This window comes from Phalacrocorax aristotelis, chromosome 1, assembly GCF_949628215.1.
Source record: "Phalacrocorax aristotelis chromosome 1, bGulAri2.1, whole genome shotgun sequence".
In the NCBI taxonomy this organism is placed as follows: domain Eukaryota; kingdom Metazoa; phylum Chordata; class Aves; order Suliformes; family Phalacrocoracidae; genus Phalacrocorax; species Phalacrocorax aristotelis.
This window is the reverse complement of record NC_134276.1, coordinates 202624243-202639936: the sequence shown is the minus strand read 5'-3', so window position 1 is coordinate 202639936 and position 15694 is coordinate 202624243. Positions and strand designations below refer to the sequence as shown.

The following is a 15694-nucleotide window of genomic DNA, read 5'->3' as shown; positions in this document are numbered from 1 at the left end:
TCATTATCACTTACTCCAAGCAGAAGGAAGTGTTTTTCTGTTCTTTACGAAAGATTTCAGCTTTATCAGAATGGCTGAATATGAAAACTTCCCATAAAAAATTACAAATCAATATTTCCTGAAGAAAACAGAAAAGTGATTTGTCTGGCAACTCCCAACCAGTTCTCACTGATTTTTTACAATCACTGAAAGATTACTGCAAACTGAGGTGAGCTGACACATGCTATGGGATGTAAGGAATTGAAAATAACTTCCAGTAATGCACTTACATGGACCAGCTAAGGAATGTAATGAATAAAGTGCAGGAAGAATCACATCTTCTTTCTCTGGAAACTCTTTAAATACTTTCAGTATGATCATATGATCTTTGCTTTCAACAAATTCAGTCAGCTGCTCTTCTGGGACTAAATCGAAAAGGAAGAGAGATACAGTATGTTTTGAGGAAATAATTCATATCCTGGCACAAAAACATTTGTCTGTTCTCATGTTATCAAGTTTCCTTATATTTACTTTCTGTGTTTCACAGAAGGTGAAACATACTCTCCATACACAGCATCTTCTACAGTTATGACTCCTTTTACTGAAAACTGAGCCTTTCCTTCAGTTATGTACTGTCTTGCTGGGGAATATCTGAAGATCGTCTGTGCAAAAGGCTAGGGAATACAGTGAAAACAGTTTGATGGAATGCCATTTTGCATAATCCATTACTTTATTTCACTTCTCAACTTCTTTTGATAATGGAGTTCTTTCCATAAAGATGACAGCCATGCTTTAATAGTATCTCACCTTCATTGTAATAATGGCTTAAGGTTTTTCCATCCCTGCCCCCTGTCATTTGTACTGACAGAGCTGCGTGGCCATGCAATGAACCAGATAAGGGAACTGATCCAGGTTGAGAAAGAATGACACATTTTAAATTTCGTAAGCAGAATAATTTTCTGAATCTGGTTCAAGCTAAAGCTAGGCAAACACTCACATTATAGTAACTGACAACGTGGCTCAGAGACAGGAAAAAATAGACAGGGGCAGCCTAAGAACTTGTTACATTAGCACTACCATGAAGAAGGTGGTATGCACGTCTGTACTTACAGCAGTCTGTAGATCTGTAAAAATCAGGCCCTTACAAAAGACATGCACAGAGCATGAGCATCTGCTCAGACCTTTGTAAAAACTGAAGCGAAAATACAGCAGGACAGAAGTATTTAGGGAGAGTGAAAGAGGGGAAGGAACACAGAAGATAATTTCCAGCACACATGTATGGGAGGAAGACTTAGAAAAGGCAATATAAAATGGTGCCAGTAAGAATAAATCTGAAGAATTAGAGACTATCTTTGAAGCAAAGGAGTATAGCAGACTTGGTAGGAGTGCTAGTATTTCACAATATTTATTTTGAGGCAAGAAACTCCATGCAAAGCCAGGCTGCTACAACAATGGGACTTTTGGTTATTACACACACAGTTCCTGAAAATTTTGCAGAAATTCAATACATGGTAACTTCTTTTCGCAGAAGAAACACAGGAATGTCGTACAGATATATACTTATCTTTTAGCATTGTCAGGATCAAAAGCAGAATCACATACTTTTCTGAAGTGCAAACATTTTCCTTGATTTTAGAATTATATATACATTATTAAAATTTGCCAGTCTTTAAATAAACAATCCTGTTTTTTGAAAATTAAAATCAAACGTCACTACTCGTTCCAGTGTTACTGACTAATGTCGAATTCCATCTTTTCAGTTAACTCTAGAGTCAGAAATCAAGGACATTTTTATTTTTTTAAAATTTCATATTCATTGCACTGATTTAGCAAATTTGTGATATTGCTTGGAAAACCTGTTACGTGCTAACTCATTCGAAGGACAGATATAATACACAAAACAGAATTTGGAATGCAAGAATTCATTTATTGCAATTAAATAAACATCTGCAGTCCCCTCCCAACCTATGTTTTTCTAACTTAATAAACTACAAGATATAAATACCTTTCTCAAAAAGTTTGTGTAATGCTTTACATCCATGTTGCTGAATCTCTTCATTTTTAGGGAAGGTGTGCATGGCATTAAATACCAATGAAAATACATCCACCTCTTCCTCCAAGAGCAGGAAAGCAATTACATCTGAACGGCAGAACAGATTGCATGTTGCACTGATTAGTTCTCAGTGTTTTTATTGAAGCACTGTACTTAAGCGTTAAAAGCCAAAATTCTTTAACACTGTCCTTAAAGTTCACCCGTATTTTACACTACGTTTTACAATACAGCTGAGATCTTCTGAAACATTACTGCCAAAAAGACAGTTTCCCTTCTCCACTCTTGCTCCCACCTTGCACTGCTTTGGTACTTGTCTGATCCTTCAATGAGCCAGTTCACCTCACTAAACTGGTAGAAAATTAACCCATCAAAAAAAACCCTTTTTGCAGTCATAGCAAGCTGAAAAGTTTCACTAAGAAGTAAGGTTGGTAGAAAACAGAGGGCAGGACTACATTGCCTGATGAAAGCAAGAAAGGATTTGAAATGTACCCGTCAGCTACAGTGATCCATGAAATCAGTTCATCTCTGTCATGAAACCCTATTCTCACTCTCTCAGCCATCTGATCAGCCTGAAACTGAACTGAAAAGCCAACCTCTCTGTTGCTCTTTCAACATTAAAAAAAACCTGAAATAAACCCTACTCTCTCTATAGAATGTGCAGGCAAAAAGATTCATGGCAATTTTTCAAGCTTACAGCAATAACAATAGAATTCATAATGCCTGTTTTTGTGTTTTGTTGTGGGTTTTAAGATCTTTTTATATGGCATTCACACTGGCCTAACAGCTCCAGTTATAATGCAATTCAAGTTTACATACTTATAGAAATAATGAATACTAAGAGATTTTTCTGACAAGGTACAATTTGAAATATTTTTCTGAAGTAAGGTAGTTGAAATGAGAGTTTAAGTTTGGTTAATCAACTGCTGAGAAGAAGAGTAGCAGTCAGGAATAAACTGTTAAGGAATATGCAGTCAACAGTTTGAGATCCTTTATGACACCTTATCATTAAAAGAAGCTGCTGGTTACAGTTACCAACAGCCAGATTTTTCTATTATTATTATTATTAATCACACAGTGTAATGCCTTATAACAAGACCTGTATTACCCAACTTCAGCAGATAAGAAGTTAGATATCCGGTCTAAACTAGCCCTCCAGACCTCTCTCTGTTATCAAAAGGGAGGGGAAAACAGCTTCAAGAGGTAACTGATCTTATAAAACAAATGAATAGCATGAACCATCCTCTGAAAGTGCCTGTCTCACTCCACTGCCTACAGCAGAAGCCTGGACAGCTGGATTAGCTTTAACTAACAAAAGTCAAGTCTAATCTTTGTAAATAAGGCTAATTGCAAAGCCTGTTAAAGTCAATGGAAGCATTCCTGTTCTAACAATTTGTGCTAATACTATATGCTAGCTTGAATAAACCTAGCAGAACCTCTCCCTTAGGGTCTCTCTTTAATTTCAACAGAAGATCAAGAATCTCAGCACTATGAGAAAAGTTCAGTACCTGGTAAGATTAGCAGCCTGCAGCACAGAATAACAGAAGCGCCAGAGATGATTTACTGTTTTAAAAAGTACTAACCAGTACTAAAGGAAGCAAGTCAGAATGTCAGCAATTTTATACTTTGGTAAGAAACTTTTACTTATTTTACTTAACAGCAATATTTGTGTCTATGTTAATAATAACTTGGCAAAACTGATCAGTCATGTTCTTCATAGCCTTGTGATTTGGAGAATCATTTCTACCTGGGCAAAAAGGTGCGAAACAGTACTCTTATTATTTTGTATACAAGTACAAATGACAAGTGACTTTACAGAGTAAAACAGAGGAAAAATCAGATCTGGCATGTACATTCACACACTTTATACCACAGTTCTGTGTTTTAAAGGCTTAGACAAAGTAGGAAAGTAAAACACACAATACCTGACATGAGGAGTAGATTTAATGCTTTCAGTCCTATTACTGAGAGGTTTATATTTCCTTTGTGGACTGTAAGCATTTTAAGAATCTGCCTAAAAATTAAAAAAAAAAAGTTACGCCTAAATAAATATTAAAGAATATTAAAGAAATATTACACAAAATTTTATCAAAAGTTTCCTTTAAAAACAAAAATAGTTACAGAAATTAGCAAGAGCTTAAAAACCTCCTGACGAATTTTTTTAAAAACCTTTTATTTCAGTTTGTTTTTTTCCAAGTTAGCAATGAAATAATGTTGGTATTTTAACTACTATCATACTTCATTACAATAATGATGTATAATTTACCAATTTTACTTTAATTTTTAATTATTTATATATTTATTAATTCTACAGAGGATAAGTCTCATTCAGGATGGGGTTACTCTACAGAAAGCAGGGTTGCGGAGCGCAGCAGACTGTTGACAGTACGGCACTGTTCTGTTTGTTGCAATAGTTAAGTTACAGCGCACGATCAAGGGTTTCCTGGAAGAGAGGCAACAGTTTCCCAGCTAAAGAACTTGAACAACATCTTGAAGAACTCTCCCCTATCTAAGTCTCCACCATTCAGCACTTATGTGATGCTGGACAAACCACTAAAAAGAAGCATTTCATAGACTGCCAATTATATCCTCCTTACTTTCTGGATGACTCAACTTGAGACCCATGGATATTAACCTCTGAAATGCTGCATCAGAGTCAACCAAAGTTGTCTTTTTAAACAGAGAGTACCAAACAACACTAAGTACTCTGGAAAATCCAGTGCATGTATCTAACTGGGCACCCAAAAATCAGTTGATTCTTTTAACATATTTTTCTCAAACTACCACCTGTAAATCAGTGACCACAAATCCGTAACACCTTCTCAATAAAAAAAATTTGTAAAGCTCTAGACAACACTGATGAACACTAAAAAAGCTGAGAAGAAAAATAATAGGCCAGTTTTCACATGAAGTTATCACTAAACGTACAGCAAATAAGGCAGTGGGCTGAACACTGAATGATCCTGATGACAGAAATAAATAAGCGTTGATTTTGCACTCAATGAAGCATATCTCAAAAGGGGGAAAACCCCAACTGTGTAATTAAAAACTAAATAAAAATGGATAGGCTCACACAACAAACCCTAAGGAAACCTTCATTTTTTATTTCCATGATTTTGGAGAGTTTTACTCTGCAATCTTAATAATCTTCAAATATGAGTCTTTGTATATGTAATATCTAATGAAGATGGATTGTGCAGTAGTTTGCAATACTTTACTATATACTCTTGACCTGTCTTGAGAAACAAAAAGAAGCACTTTAAGTTTCATCCAAATTTCATTCCCCAGCTCTAGCAATGATGTTTTGCCTTGCTAAAGTCTAACTTTATAAGCTAGAATGAATGTATCATTGTTTTATTTCTTTTCCCTTCATACTATGATGTTGCTAGTTTCTCTCTCCTCTGTTGTAGCACTAACGCCGTAGCTATGATGATCAAAACACATATAAGAGACAAATTCTGATGGGAGATATAATATCCTTTATCTTTTGCAAGATAGAAAATCATAACAGTGTCAGACCAATAAAAAATACATTGTCTGTTCATAATAAGCCATGCCTTGCTTACATACTTACACTCTCATGAACACAAAACCATTACTGAAATCTAAGGTTAGTCAGAATACTGTGTGGAATTATCTTAATAATGGGAAATAAAATCCAATTAAATGAAGGGGGTTTTTTTTCTTAAACTGAGAATAGATACCTCACTGAAACTTCTGTATGCACATTTTGGACTTCTAAGTCTACAGACAAGGCTAGATGGTGGCATTTGGGTTTTCAGTCCTGAGGCAAATTCTTGTCCCAGCATACAGCCCACATGCATGGACTACGTAGTAGGGTGATGAATCAAGGAAAACAAAGAGCCACCCTAACCAAGCTGGCAGAGTAGCTAAACAGCCACCCTTAAATCTGCTTTAACCTCCTGACTGAAGTGTTCTACTCTTAAGCATTCCTAAAGGATTTTATTATGTGGTTACAGCTGTGTGTGAGCATGTAGACATGTGTAGAAACTGTAAATGGGGTGAAGATTCCTTCACCTCTTTACTCCATAGGTAGCTGTGGCTTAGACATCTGTATTCCTTATACCCTGCATGAATGGAAAACCTCAGAGTTATCGAATGCTCTGAAGCCATTAAACATCTCTTCCTGTCTACCAATGACTCATGATTTCTGCTGTGGGGAAGGAACTCTGCTTTGGGAAGAGTGCATTTTATAGAGGGTGATCTGTTTCAGGCAAGTGCTGATATACAAAGACATGAGCTGTCTCAGCATACTGCAGGGTAAAATAATCACACACTAAAGCATGTCTAAGATGAGGAGATAATTCCCTCCGTATACCCTCCATTTCAAGTATAATCAAAAGTGAGGATGTAAATTTTGAAAGCCTTGTCTACCGTATGTGAGTTTAACGTAAGAGATTACAAAACATCTCATGGTCTCTTTAGTTGTGTAGAAAGGATGCAAATACATTGAAGGAATTTCTTTCCTTTTTCACAGTGACAGCAACTATTTATCACTCTGTCTGTCAAGAACACCTAAATCAATACCAAACTACCGTCTGTAAACACAATTGTAATGTGGTCAGGTTGGCTTATGGTGGAGAGACAAGAGACAAACGCTTTTCCTAGCTTAAGATTTCTGTTCTCCTAAAACAGTTACACACACAAAAGTGAAAATCTCTTGCAGAAAGAATGACCCTTTTTCTTCTCTACCATAATTGTTTCATGCCTTGCTGCAAACAGCATGTATTCATTATGGTGCTGATGCACTGCAGTACTAGTCCAATCCACCTACAAGGAACCTGAGATATAATTTAGCTGCCTTGCTCCGCCTTTGGCACTGACAGAAATGTCTGGGCCCACTCCCCACTAAGAATAAATTTCTCCACAGCAAGGAAAACCGTCAACGTGTCAGACAGGGGTACACAGTTGGCTAAAATAGTAGTAGTGGGAAGGAATCATGTATGGTAATGTTATTATCAGATCTTTAGTGAAGTTTGAGTTTGAAAAGGATGCTTTGTTCAACTGCACACACTGTGTGAGCTCTGAGGCGGCTATGGGAGAGATCAGACCCAAAAGAGTAATTTTTCTGGGACCCAAGAATGAAGAGCAGTATCTCCAGCTCTCGTCAGTTAACAAGCCTTTAAACCGCTGAAGAAATCATAACTAGCTTGTACAGCTTCAGCTCAGTTATTCGTTGCTCATGAAAAGCAACTAAAATCACTTTTGCATTCTAACAAAAATTGCTAACGCTTCTTTCAAGGGAGTTTATTCCCCTACTGACCATGTACTCTAGCCACTGTAAAACAAGCAATCCCTAGCCCCCAAACCAAACTGCATCTTCATGCAAACAATCTTAGTATAGCAGCTTTTCTAAGGAAGGGTATGGTGAAGACCATAAAGGCAGAGCAGATTCACTAGGGGAGTTTCAAGGCTGTAGCTTCTTGCTGTCATTATCAGCCCTGAATGAGGCAATCTGTCCAAGTGAAAGAATACCAAACCAAGCCCTCCTACCCTATCTGTATTATACCTACAACTCGCATTTGTGCTATGGAACAACTATGGAGCTAACCTATGTGGGTTTTCATCCCATCTAAGCATAGCCATCCAGAAACCAGTTGCTTAGGCTCCCTTGACGGTTAATGGACAGAGATGAGCAAATGCAAACCACAATTTGCTCCAAGATAACTTTCTAAAAAGATGGAATGGACCATCCTCTCTGAAAGTAATTGTGTCCACTGTCTTCACTGGTAGTTAAGGTAGATGACCAGTTTAAATACTTAATTTTTAGACAACAAGATTAGGTGGGAAAAAAACCCTCTTCTCCATTTACACTGCTTTAGGCCTGTGGATATAATTCCTCACATTTGGCAAGAACACACACCTACCCCCCAGGTAATACTACATCTGCCTATTAAAATGGAAGACCTTGATAACCACAGAATCCCAGCATCGCTGAGACTGGCAGGGACCTCTAGACATCTCCTATTTCAACTTCCCAGCTCAAAGCAGGGTCAGCTACAGCTGATTGCTCAGGGCCATGTCCAGTCAGGTTCTGAATACCTCTAAGGCTTGAGACTTCACAACTTCTCTGGACAACTTGTGCCAGTGTTTGATCAACCTCACAACAAAAATTAAAAAAAAAAGTTTGCTTGTTTTTTTTAAAATGTTTAAGTGGAATTTCCTACATTTTAATTTGTGCCCATTGCTCCTCATCCTGTCACTGGGTGCGACTGATAAGAGCCTTGCTCAGCCTCCTTTACTTTCTCCAACAGGTATTTATACACACAGATAAGACCCCTGTTTGTGTGAGTCCCCCATTCTAAAAGGCTGATGAAACCCGCAAAAATATTCAATTATTTAGAAGCTGATGTAATAACTTTATATAAATATATTTTATTGCATATATATGCTGCCATGATAACCAAGCATTCTGGAAGACTCTTTGCATACAAAATACTTACTGATGAACACCCAGTACTTCCCAGTCCTTCCCAACATCCTTAGGAGCTATGTTCTGTAGAGTACTTGGACAAATTTCTATTAACTTACAAAGAAGTGACCAACCCATCTGTAAAACAAAAACGCAGCTATTTTAGAACACATATTGTGTTTGGAACTTCAATGTTGTCTGCTAATATTCTTGGCTTTTGGAAAATGGATGTTCTGAAAAGTTAGCTAGCTAAATCAATAAGGGAAAATTAACTAACACAAGCTAAACAACAGAAAAAGTTAAAAGATGGAGGTAAAGCAGCTATGCTAATGATTCTGAATGCATTGCTTGTAGGAACACACCCCTCACAACATGCTTCAGCACTGCTTGAGGATAAAGGACACACAGTTAAGAGATGCTGACAGACAGAAAAATATGATGTGATCTATAGTATGTCATCATGAGCCAGGGAAGACCACTGCACTATTACATGGATTCCAGCTTTACTGAAGAACAGCTGTTTCTGTAAGATTTTGCCATTTATAATTTGCAAATTATAAGGAGAAAGGACAGGTTTTTAAGGGTGTCCAATGTTTTAAATGGGGATGAGGTACCTAAACAATACTATATATTTCATATTCTCACCATCAATCCTCAGTACTGTGTGCTTTCAAAACTCAAGGCAGTGAAAGTTTTGAAATCATAAGGAATGAAAGATTAACTAAACCCAATATATTTGTTATTAATAACTACTTGCTCTATCCTATGCAAAACTGAAAAATGTTCCTCTGATCTTCATTACTGGAGAAATCCTCTCTCTTACGAATGCCTGCAGGCTGATATGATAAATGGGCTTTAGTGGGGATGCAGTAAGCAAAATCTGTAAAAAAAATTAACTGATGAGCAAGAAAACCCTGCTGTGTTGAAAGAGAGGAAGTGAACTAAGAAACGTCAAGATGAAGCAGATTTTACATAAAGGAATTAAAACAAGGCCTAAAAGTTTCCTTGGCCATATAAATAAAATGAAAAAAAATGTGGAAGTAGGCCTGTATGCTTTAAGAACAGTCAAGACAGAAGATAATCTAAATATGGCTCAACAACTACGTGCATAACTGGATCAGGTTTTGGCAGAAGAGTATGTAAAGCAAAGAGGTCAAGACAGGACAGCCAGCAATAGGAATATAAATGGCTACCTTCAAAGAGTTTAACTGCAAAGTTCATGGGAAGTGCACGATCTCTAACCCTGCAGTCTGCAAGACTAGAGACATGAAATTGCAAGCCTGGTAGTGTAGAGACACCCATAGGAACAGCACGGGCTTGAATCTAGACAGCTTTCATGACAGCTTTGGTGAGCGTGAAAAAGGTGATGTAGCTCTCTGGAAACTGCAATTCTGCTTTTACCTTTCACATACTTGGTTACATGGGCTATGTTCACACTATCTGCAGTAGTTTGTTTCTGTTTTAGTTTAGATTTGCAGACCTAAATGTTCTAAGCCAATTACATCCTTAGAGTCTGAACATCAAGCTTGACCACGAGCCAATTTCCATGCTCTTTTCTTGCTTGGATAGCAAGCTGGCTTGCTCTACATGAGACTGCAAACCAATTACTATGGACATTCAGGAAGATTAGGCTGGTCTCTGTAACTGGGTCCTCACTAACATAAGTGCACAGAATAGTCTCAGCAATCATCAGTTCTCCCCAAGATGAGCACATGTAGTTACCTAATTTTCCATATTCCAAGCAAAACAGGCTATCAGTGACAGTCAATCAGGTACAAATTTCAAACCTGCATGGCAGACATTCTACGGGTGAACATTAATTCATATACTGTGTATTGCTTAGAAAAGATTTCATTTTAAAATTCCCACTTCATGACAACCTAACTTGTAAAATTTAGAACCTGGTGAAAATTAGCTTAATGATTTTCAAAAATTCCTTTTTGTATTAAAACTGTTTCTGATGAAATTTATAGTTCCAATAAACATTTTTATTTGGATTGCTGTGACCAAGTATTGACAACCTTTTACAAGAACAGTACATCCAGAGAAGATCAAAGGAAACATCTGACCTGTGGTCTACTTTACAATATTAAAATCATAACCTGAGATAACAGAGAGCTTATTATCTGCTTAATAATTACACAAGGAAGTAAGGATCTTTTAAACAACAGAAATCCTAAAGGTTACAGGGAAGGAAAACCAACCCCAGTAAATAAAGACGTTCTTACAAACACTTAAACTGGTCCCTGTACATAGAAAAAGTTGGTGGCAGCACCGAAACTGTTATTTTTAAATCAGGCCCTTCTCATTTCTAGCATGCAATGAATTTATATTACATTAGGTCACACCTTCTACATGAGACAGTAAAGCTCTGCTGACTGCTCTTTAGTCAAGTGTAACATACTTTGCTCTAGAGCTTCTAAGCTGCTCCAATCATTGCCAGCCAGTAACTGCAGAAAGAAACTATGACATTTACTTAAAGATGTCTATTTACTTTAAGCCACTATTGACTTTCCAGCCCAGTACCTTCCTACTTCTAAAGAAGCTTGCAAGGTTTATGCCTGTAGTCCAACTTGCACTGCTTTTTGCAATATTGATCTGTTAAACACATTTACCAGCCAGCAGTACAACGTGGTGCTTTGTAGCCAGTTAAGGAGGGGAGGGAAAGAAAATTCTCACTTCAGATATGTCTCTTACTGTGTTCATTGTCTTATGTGAGTGAATTTTATTACAATGCCAAAAGCAAAAGAGGTTGATTAATCCATTTATTCAACGAAAATTCATTAGTAGTGTAAAGAGACTTCACTGAAATCAAGACTACATTACTTCACCACTGCCATAAAGTATTACGTATTCAGGCTGCAAACAAATCACAGTGAATGAAGCAAGAAGATAGAGCTCTGCTAATACATACGGATGTTTGCAAATATCATAACTGAATGGGAAGGAAGAGATGCCCATAACATTTTATGAGGAACCGGATTTGAGCTTTGCACTGGCTATGAATTTCACACTTTAATGCAATGTATAATGCAAAGGAGCTCCGAAACTTCTAAACTGAAACACTGTATGACTGCAAATGTAGGCAGAGAGAAGATTAAAACTAATTTTAGAATTCTGTATTAATCAGAATGAGGTGTTTTAACATAGTTAAAATGAAAATTAAACAATCACTGTCTTCCTTATGCACTTCTGAGAGTCTTGTGCTGTCACTTCATACCTATTTCTGGTTGTGGTTGGATATCATATTTTTTACTTCTCAGCCTAAATTTCTGGGCAGTGGTTTCGTAAATTGTTATAAACACAATGAGCTTTATCCTGAAAATAACTGCTGACTCATCCTGCTGTATTTCTTAATGGCCTTAAAATCAAATAGTAAAATAAGTTAAACCTTCAGACTATGCACAAGTATTTAGTCTTCAAACGAAACCCGAGATCACTGTCACCCCAAATTAATCACTGCACAAGTACATTCCATATTTTATTCTAAATTTTATGCTTTTGGCCTCTAGCTAAGGTCTACTAAACAAAAAAAAAAAAACCTCCTTAAAGCATACTGTTATTTAAGAGGCATTTGCAATATAATGTACGTTTTGCCTTCTAGTTGAATTGGAAAAAGTAAAAGGTGCCAAAAATATTGTAACCATAAAAATGGGCTTTAAAAAAAAATAAACCAAGTGAGTTGCACAGAAATCTGGAGCTTAAAGGATGTTTATAAGTAAGCGTAATATTGTCAGAAATTTATTATATGTCTGCCGGGAAGGAGCTGTTTCATATGACAAGTCTAGCAGCTGTACCATCAAATTGTGCAAGTGCCACACCTGATCTACATGGGCCACTGCTTAGTCACAGGAGTAGCCAAGCAGAACCCTAAATTGCAGAACCTCCTCTTAGATATAAGATTTCCTGCCCCACTTAAAAAAACGAGCTAGTACAACTCTCCTTCTGGGATAGTGCTACTTACGTAGCCCTATTATAGAATTCTGCTTTTCAGAAGTTTGTCTAAAGTTGTCTAAAGGTCGTTTGTCGTGGCAAAATTTAATATCGATGCGTCACAAATATATTATATAACATTATTTGCCCTTCAGAAGCCTATACCATGCGGTGTTGACGTAGCTTAATTTGTGTTTTCTACAGGGCCGCCTCCTGCCGTTGCATCTCTAAACGCAGCGAGTGGCATCTGCCAAAGGCTGGAGCGCTTGTCCCTTTAAGCGCCAGCGCAGACAGCGCTCTTTCACAGACCAGCAGGACTTCACCGAGCGGCCCAGAGGAGCCAAGTCAAGAAGCAACGAGCCAGCCGAGCTTCTATTCCGGGGAAGGACCGCGGTGCTCGGCTCAGCCCCGGGGCGAAGGCGGGCGGCGGGAAGGCGGCCCCGGCCCCCCGCCCTCCCCCGGCTCGGCCGCGCCGCCCTTACCTGCTGCACGCCCGCCGCCCCCGGGTACAGGTCCACCACCAGCAGCAGGGGCACATGGACGTTCTTGCCGCTGAAGAGCCGGGGAGCTGCGGGGGACAGAGAGGCCGCGTTAGCGGCGGGCCGGGCAGGGCTGGGCAGGGCCGGGGCCGCCCGCGCCTTACCGCTCTGCCGGGCCGCCAGCTCCAGCAGGTCGCTCAGGGTCTGCACCAACGTCTCCAGGCGCTTCCTCTCCTGGACGTTCTGGAGCCGGACGACCAGCTTCCTCAGAGCTTGTTCTTCCCGCACCGCCGCCTCCCCCTCCTCCGGGCCGGCGCTGGCCATGGCCGATCCGTTGCCCTCCGCGCGGCCGCCGCGCCTCACCCCATCCGCCGGCCGCCGCAACCCGCGGGGACAGGGACCGGGCGGCGCTGCCACCGCTGCCCGCCGCGCTCGTAGGGCATGGCGGTGCCGCCCCTCCGGCCGGCGTCACCCGCCGCTGCCAGCCGCCCCTCCCGCTGCCTCCCGCCCCTCCCGTCGCGCCGGGACACGGCCACCGACCCGCTGCCCCCAGGGGGCGCCCGCCTCACCCGCGCAAGGCGCCAGGCACGCTGGCGGCTCGCCCGTTTCCTCTGATTGACAATACACCTGTCCAATACAGTCACAGAGATGGAGTCTAGATTCCGCCCTGTCGTGCTCTTACGCTATAAAAGGGCCCGGAGGCGAGGGCGCGTTATTTTTGGCGTTGTCAAGCCAGACGGTGTTGATATCTAGTGCCCCGATGGGTAACTGTAGGCAATGTATATGCCTGTTGTGTAGCTCCCTGGGCAGGGAGTAGGTCCTGAGCAGATGAGGTGGCCCCTTCCCTCATGTGGTGCTTGGGGCTGTCAGCCTTTCCTCATGTGGTGGGTCTGCGAGGGGTTGGGGAAGGTGGATGGGGAGCTGTGCTCTTTAGAATTCTTGGCTCAAAGGATGAACAGCTGGATCCCATTGGGTAAAGACTGGTGTAAAGCAAGGTGATCCAATGTCCCTGATACTATTTAAGTTATCTGTGGACCCTCTACCGTTGTAAGTTAGAGGAGGGAGGAAGTGGGTGGCAACAATGCTTGAAGAGTATAACAGCTACGGCTTTTGCAGATGACCTGGTCTTGTTAAGTGGTTTGTGGGAAGGCATGTGGAAAAATATCGAAATATTAGAGATATTTTGTGACCTCACTGGTCTTAAAACCCAGGGGGAAAAGTGCCAGAGCTTTTACATCTAGCTGACGAAAGACTCTAGTATACTATCAATGATTGTCCAGCTTGGATGATTAATGGCCTTCCCCTCAATATGATTGAACCAGGAAGTTCTGAGAAATACCTGGATCTGGGAGTAGACCCATGGAGAGGAATACCATGACCAGAACTCCTAGAGAAAGTGGAAAATTGGTTACAACAGATTGGTAAGACTGTTTTAAAACAATTTCAGAAGGTGAACATCCTGAAGGGGTTTGCTATCTCTAGATTAATTTACTTAGTAGACCAGGCTGATGTGAAAGCTATGTACCTAGAGACCATTGACCTGGCAATTCGAATGGCCATCAAGGAATGGTTACATCTTCCAGCCAGTACATGCGATGCCATTCTCTATTCCAGCACCTGGGATGGTGGCCTCAGTATCACCAGGCTGTCAGATTTGATTTCCAGTGTGCAGGTCTGAAGACTGCACAGAATTGTACAGACTTTGGATGAGATAGTATGACAGGTGGCTCACGAGGAGGGTCTTGAGAATGACTTTGAGAAGTTATGGATGGCAGCAGGAGGAGATAAAGGAAAAATTCCATCTATTTGTGATCCCGGATCAGCCATGATGGTTTGTGATGTGCCAGGTGGTGAGGAAGTGGTCTTGGAACAGAAAGTATCTGCTCTGAAGGTTGTCTTTCTTGGGCCCTGTAACTGAAGAAAATGGGAATTTGAAAACTGGCCCAGGGCCATGGTATTTCCAACTTTGAGAGGGATAAGACCAGCAACAACTGGATAGAATTTTGCAGAGGCATTCCCCACAGAAAGCGCATCACAGCATTATAACTGAGAGCCAATATCTGTCCCACAAGGGAATTCGTAGCAAGGGGTAGACAAGACAGTCAAGTTAAATCTTGTCAGCACTGCGGAAATCAAGTCCTGCATGCATATCATCGGATACTGCCCAGCAGTACAAGAGGCCAGAGTTAAAAGACATAATCAATTATGTGAGATGCTGAGTGTGGAGGTAAAAAGGAAAGACTGGGTAGTATTCCAAGAACCACTACTGAAAGATGAACAAAATGAGCTATATAAATCAGACTTGATATTTGTGAAAGATGTCCAAGCCTTGGTTGTTGATATCACCATAAGATATGAAGATAAACCAACGTCTCTGGTGGATGCAGCGATGGAAGAAGTTAGGAAGTATCAACATCTACAACACCAGGTGCACGAGTTGACTAATGCTATTATCATCAAATTAATGGGATTTCCGCTTGGTGCATGTGGAAAATGGCATCAAGGCAATTACAAATTATTAAAGGAACTTGGACTTTCTAGCTCCCAACAAAAAAAGCTAGCTCATCAGTTATCAGATCGAGTTTTGTTTTTTTTCTGAGATATTGAACACATGTTCACTAGCAAAGTAATGACTGCTATATAATCATAATGTTCGATTGCGAATGTATTATTTGATGGTTTGTAAATAAATTTATCTCTTCTTTCTATCTGTCTGGCAAGCGCACTTCCCACAGAACCACTGATGGGCAAAAGCTGTGCCAGAGAGGGCAAGAGTAAGTAGGGACCAAAGTGGACTCGTTCAAATTTGACAATTATTAC

The 15694-nt window shown here is 40.1% G+C and overlaps 1 protein-coding gene across 4 annotated transcripts in view; it reads right to left on the bottom strand.

Moving 5' to 3' along the window:
• LRRK2 (leucine rich repeat kinase 2) overlaps window positions 1–13339 on the bottom strand; it is a 72743-nt gene extending 59404 nt beyond the window's left edge. For 2 of the 4 annotated variants that reach the window (XR_012658639.1, XR_012658638.1), the window contains exons 1-6: window positions 13039–13316; window positions 12878–12963; window positions 8494–8600; window positions 3955–4043; window positions 1985–2119; window positions 270–404 (exon numbers count right to left, since the gene is read on the bottom strand). Coding sequence is in view for 2 of the 4 variants with exons in the window: in XM_075081346.1 (XP_074937447.1) it covers window positions 270–404; window positions 1985–2119; window positions 3955–4043; window positions 8494–8600; window positions 12878–12963; window positions 13039–13198 (712 nt within the window). In the remaining 2 variants the exon portion in view is untranslated. Of the gene's footprint in view, window positions 1–269; window positions 405–1984; window positions 2120–3954; window positions 4044–8493; window positions 8601–12877; window positions 12964–13038 lie in introns of all 4 variants that reach the window. The other 2 variants (XM_075081346.1, XM_075081345.1) reach the window with 2 other exon arrangements.
• Window positions 13340–15694: the final 2355 nt, after the last annotated feature.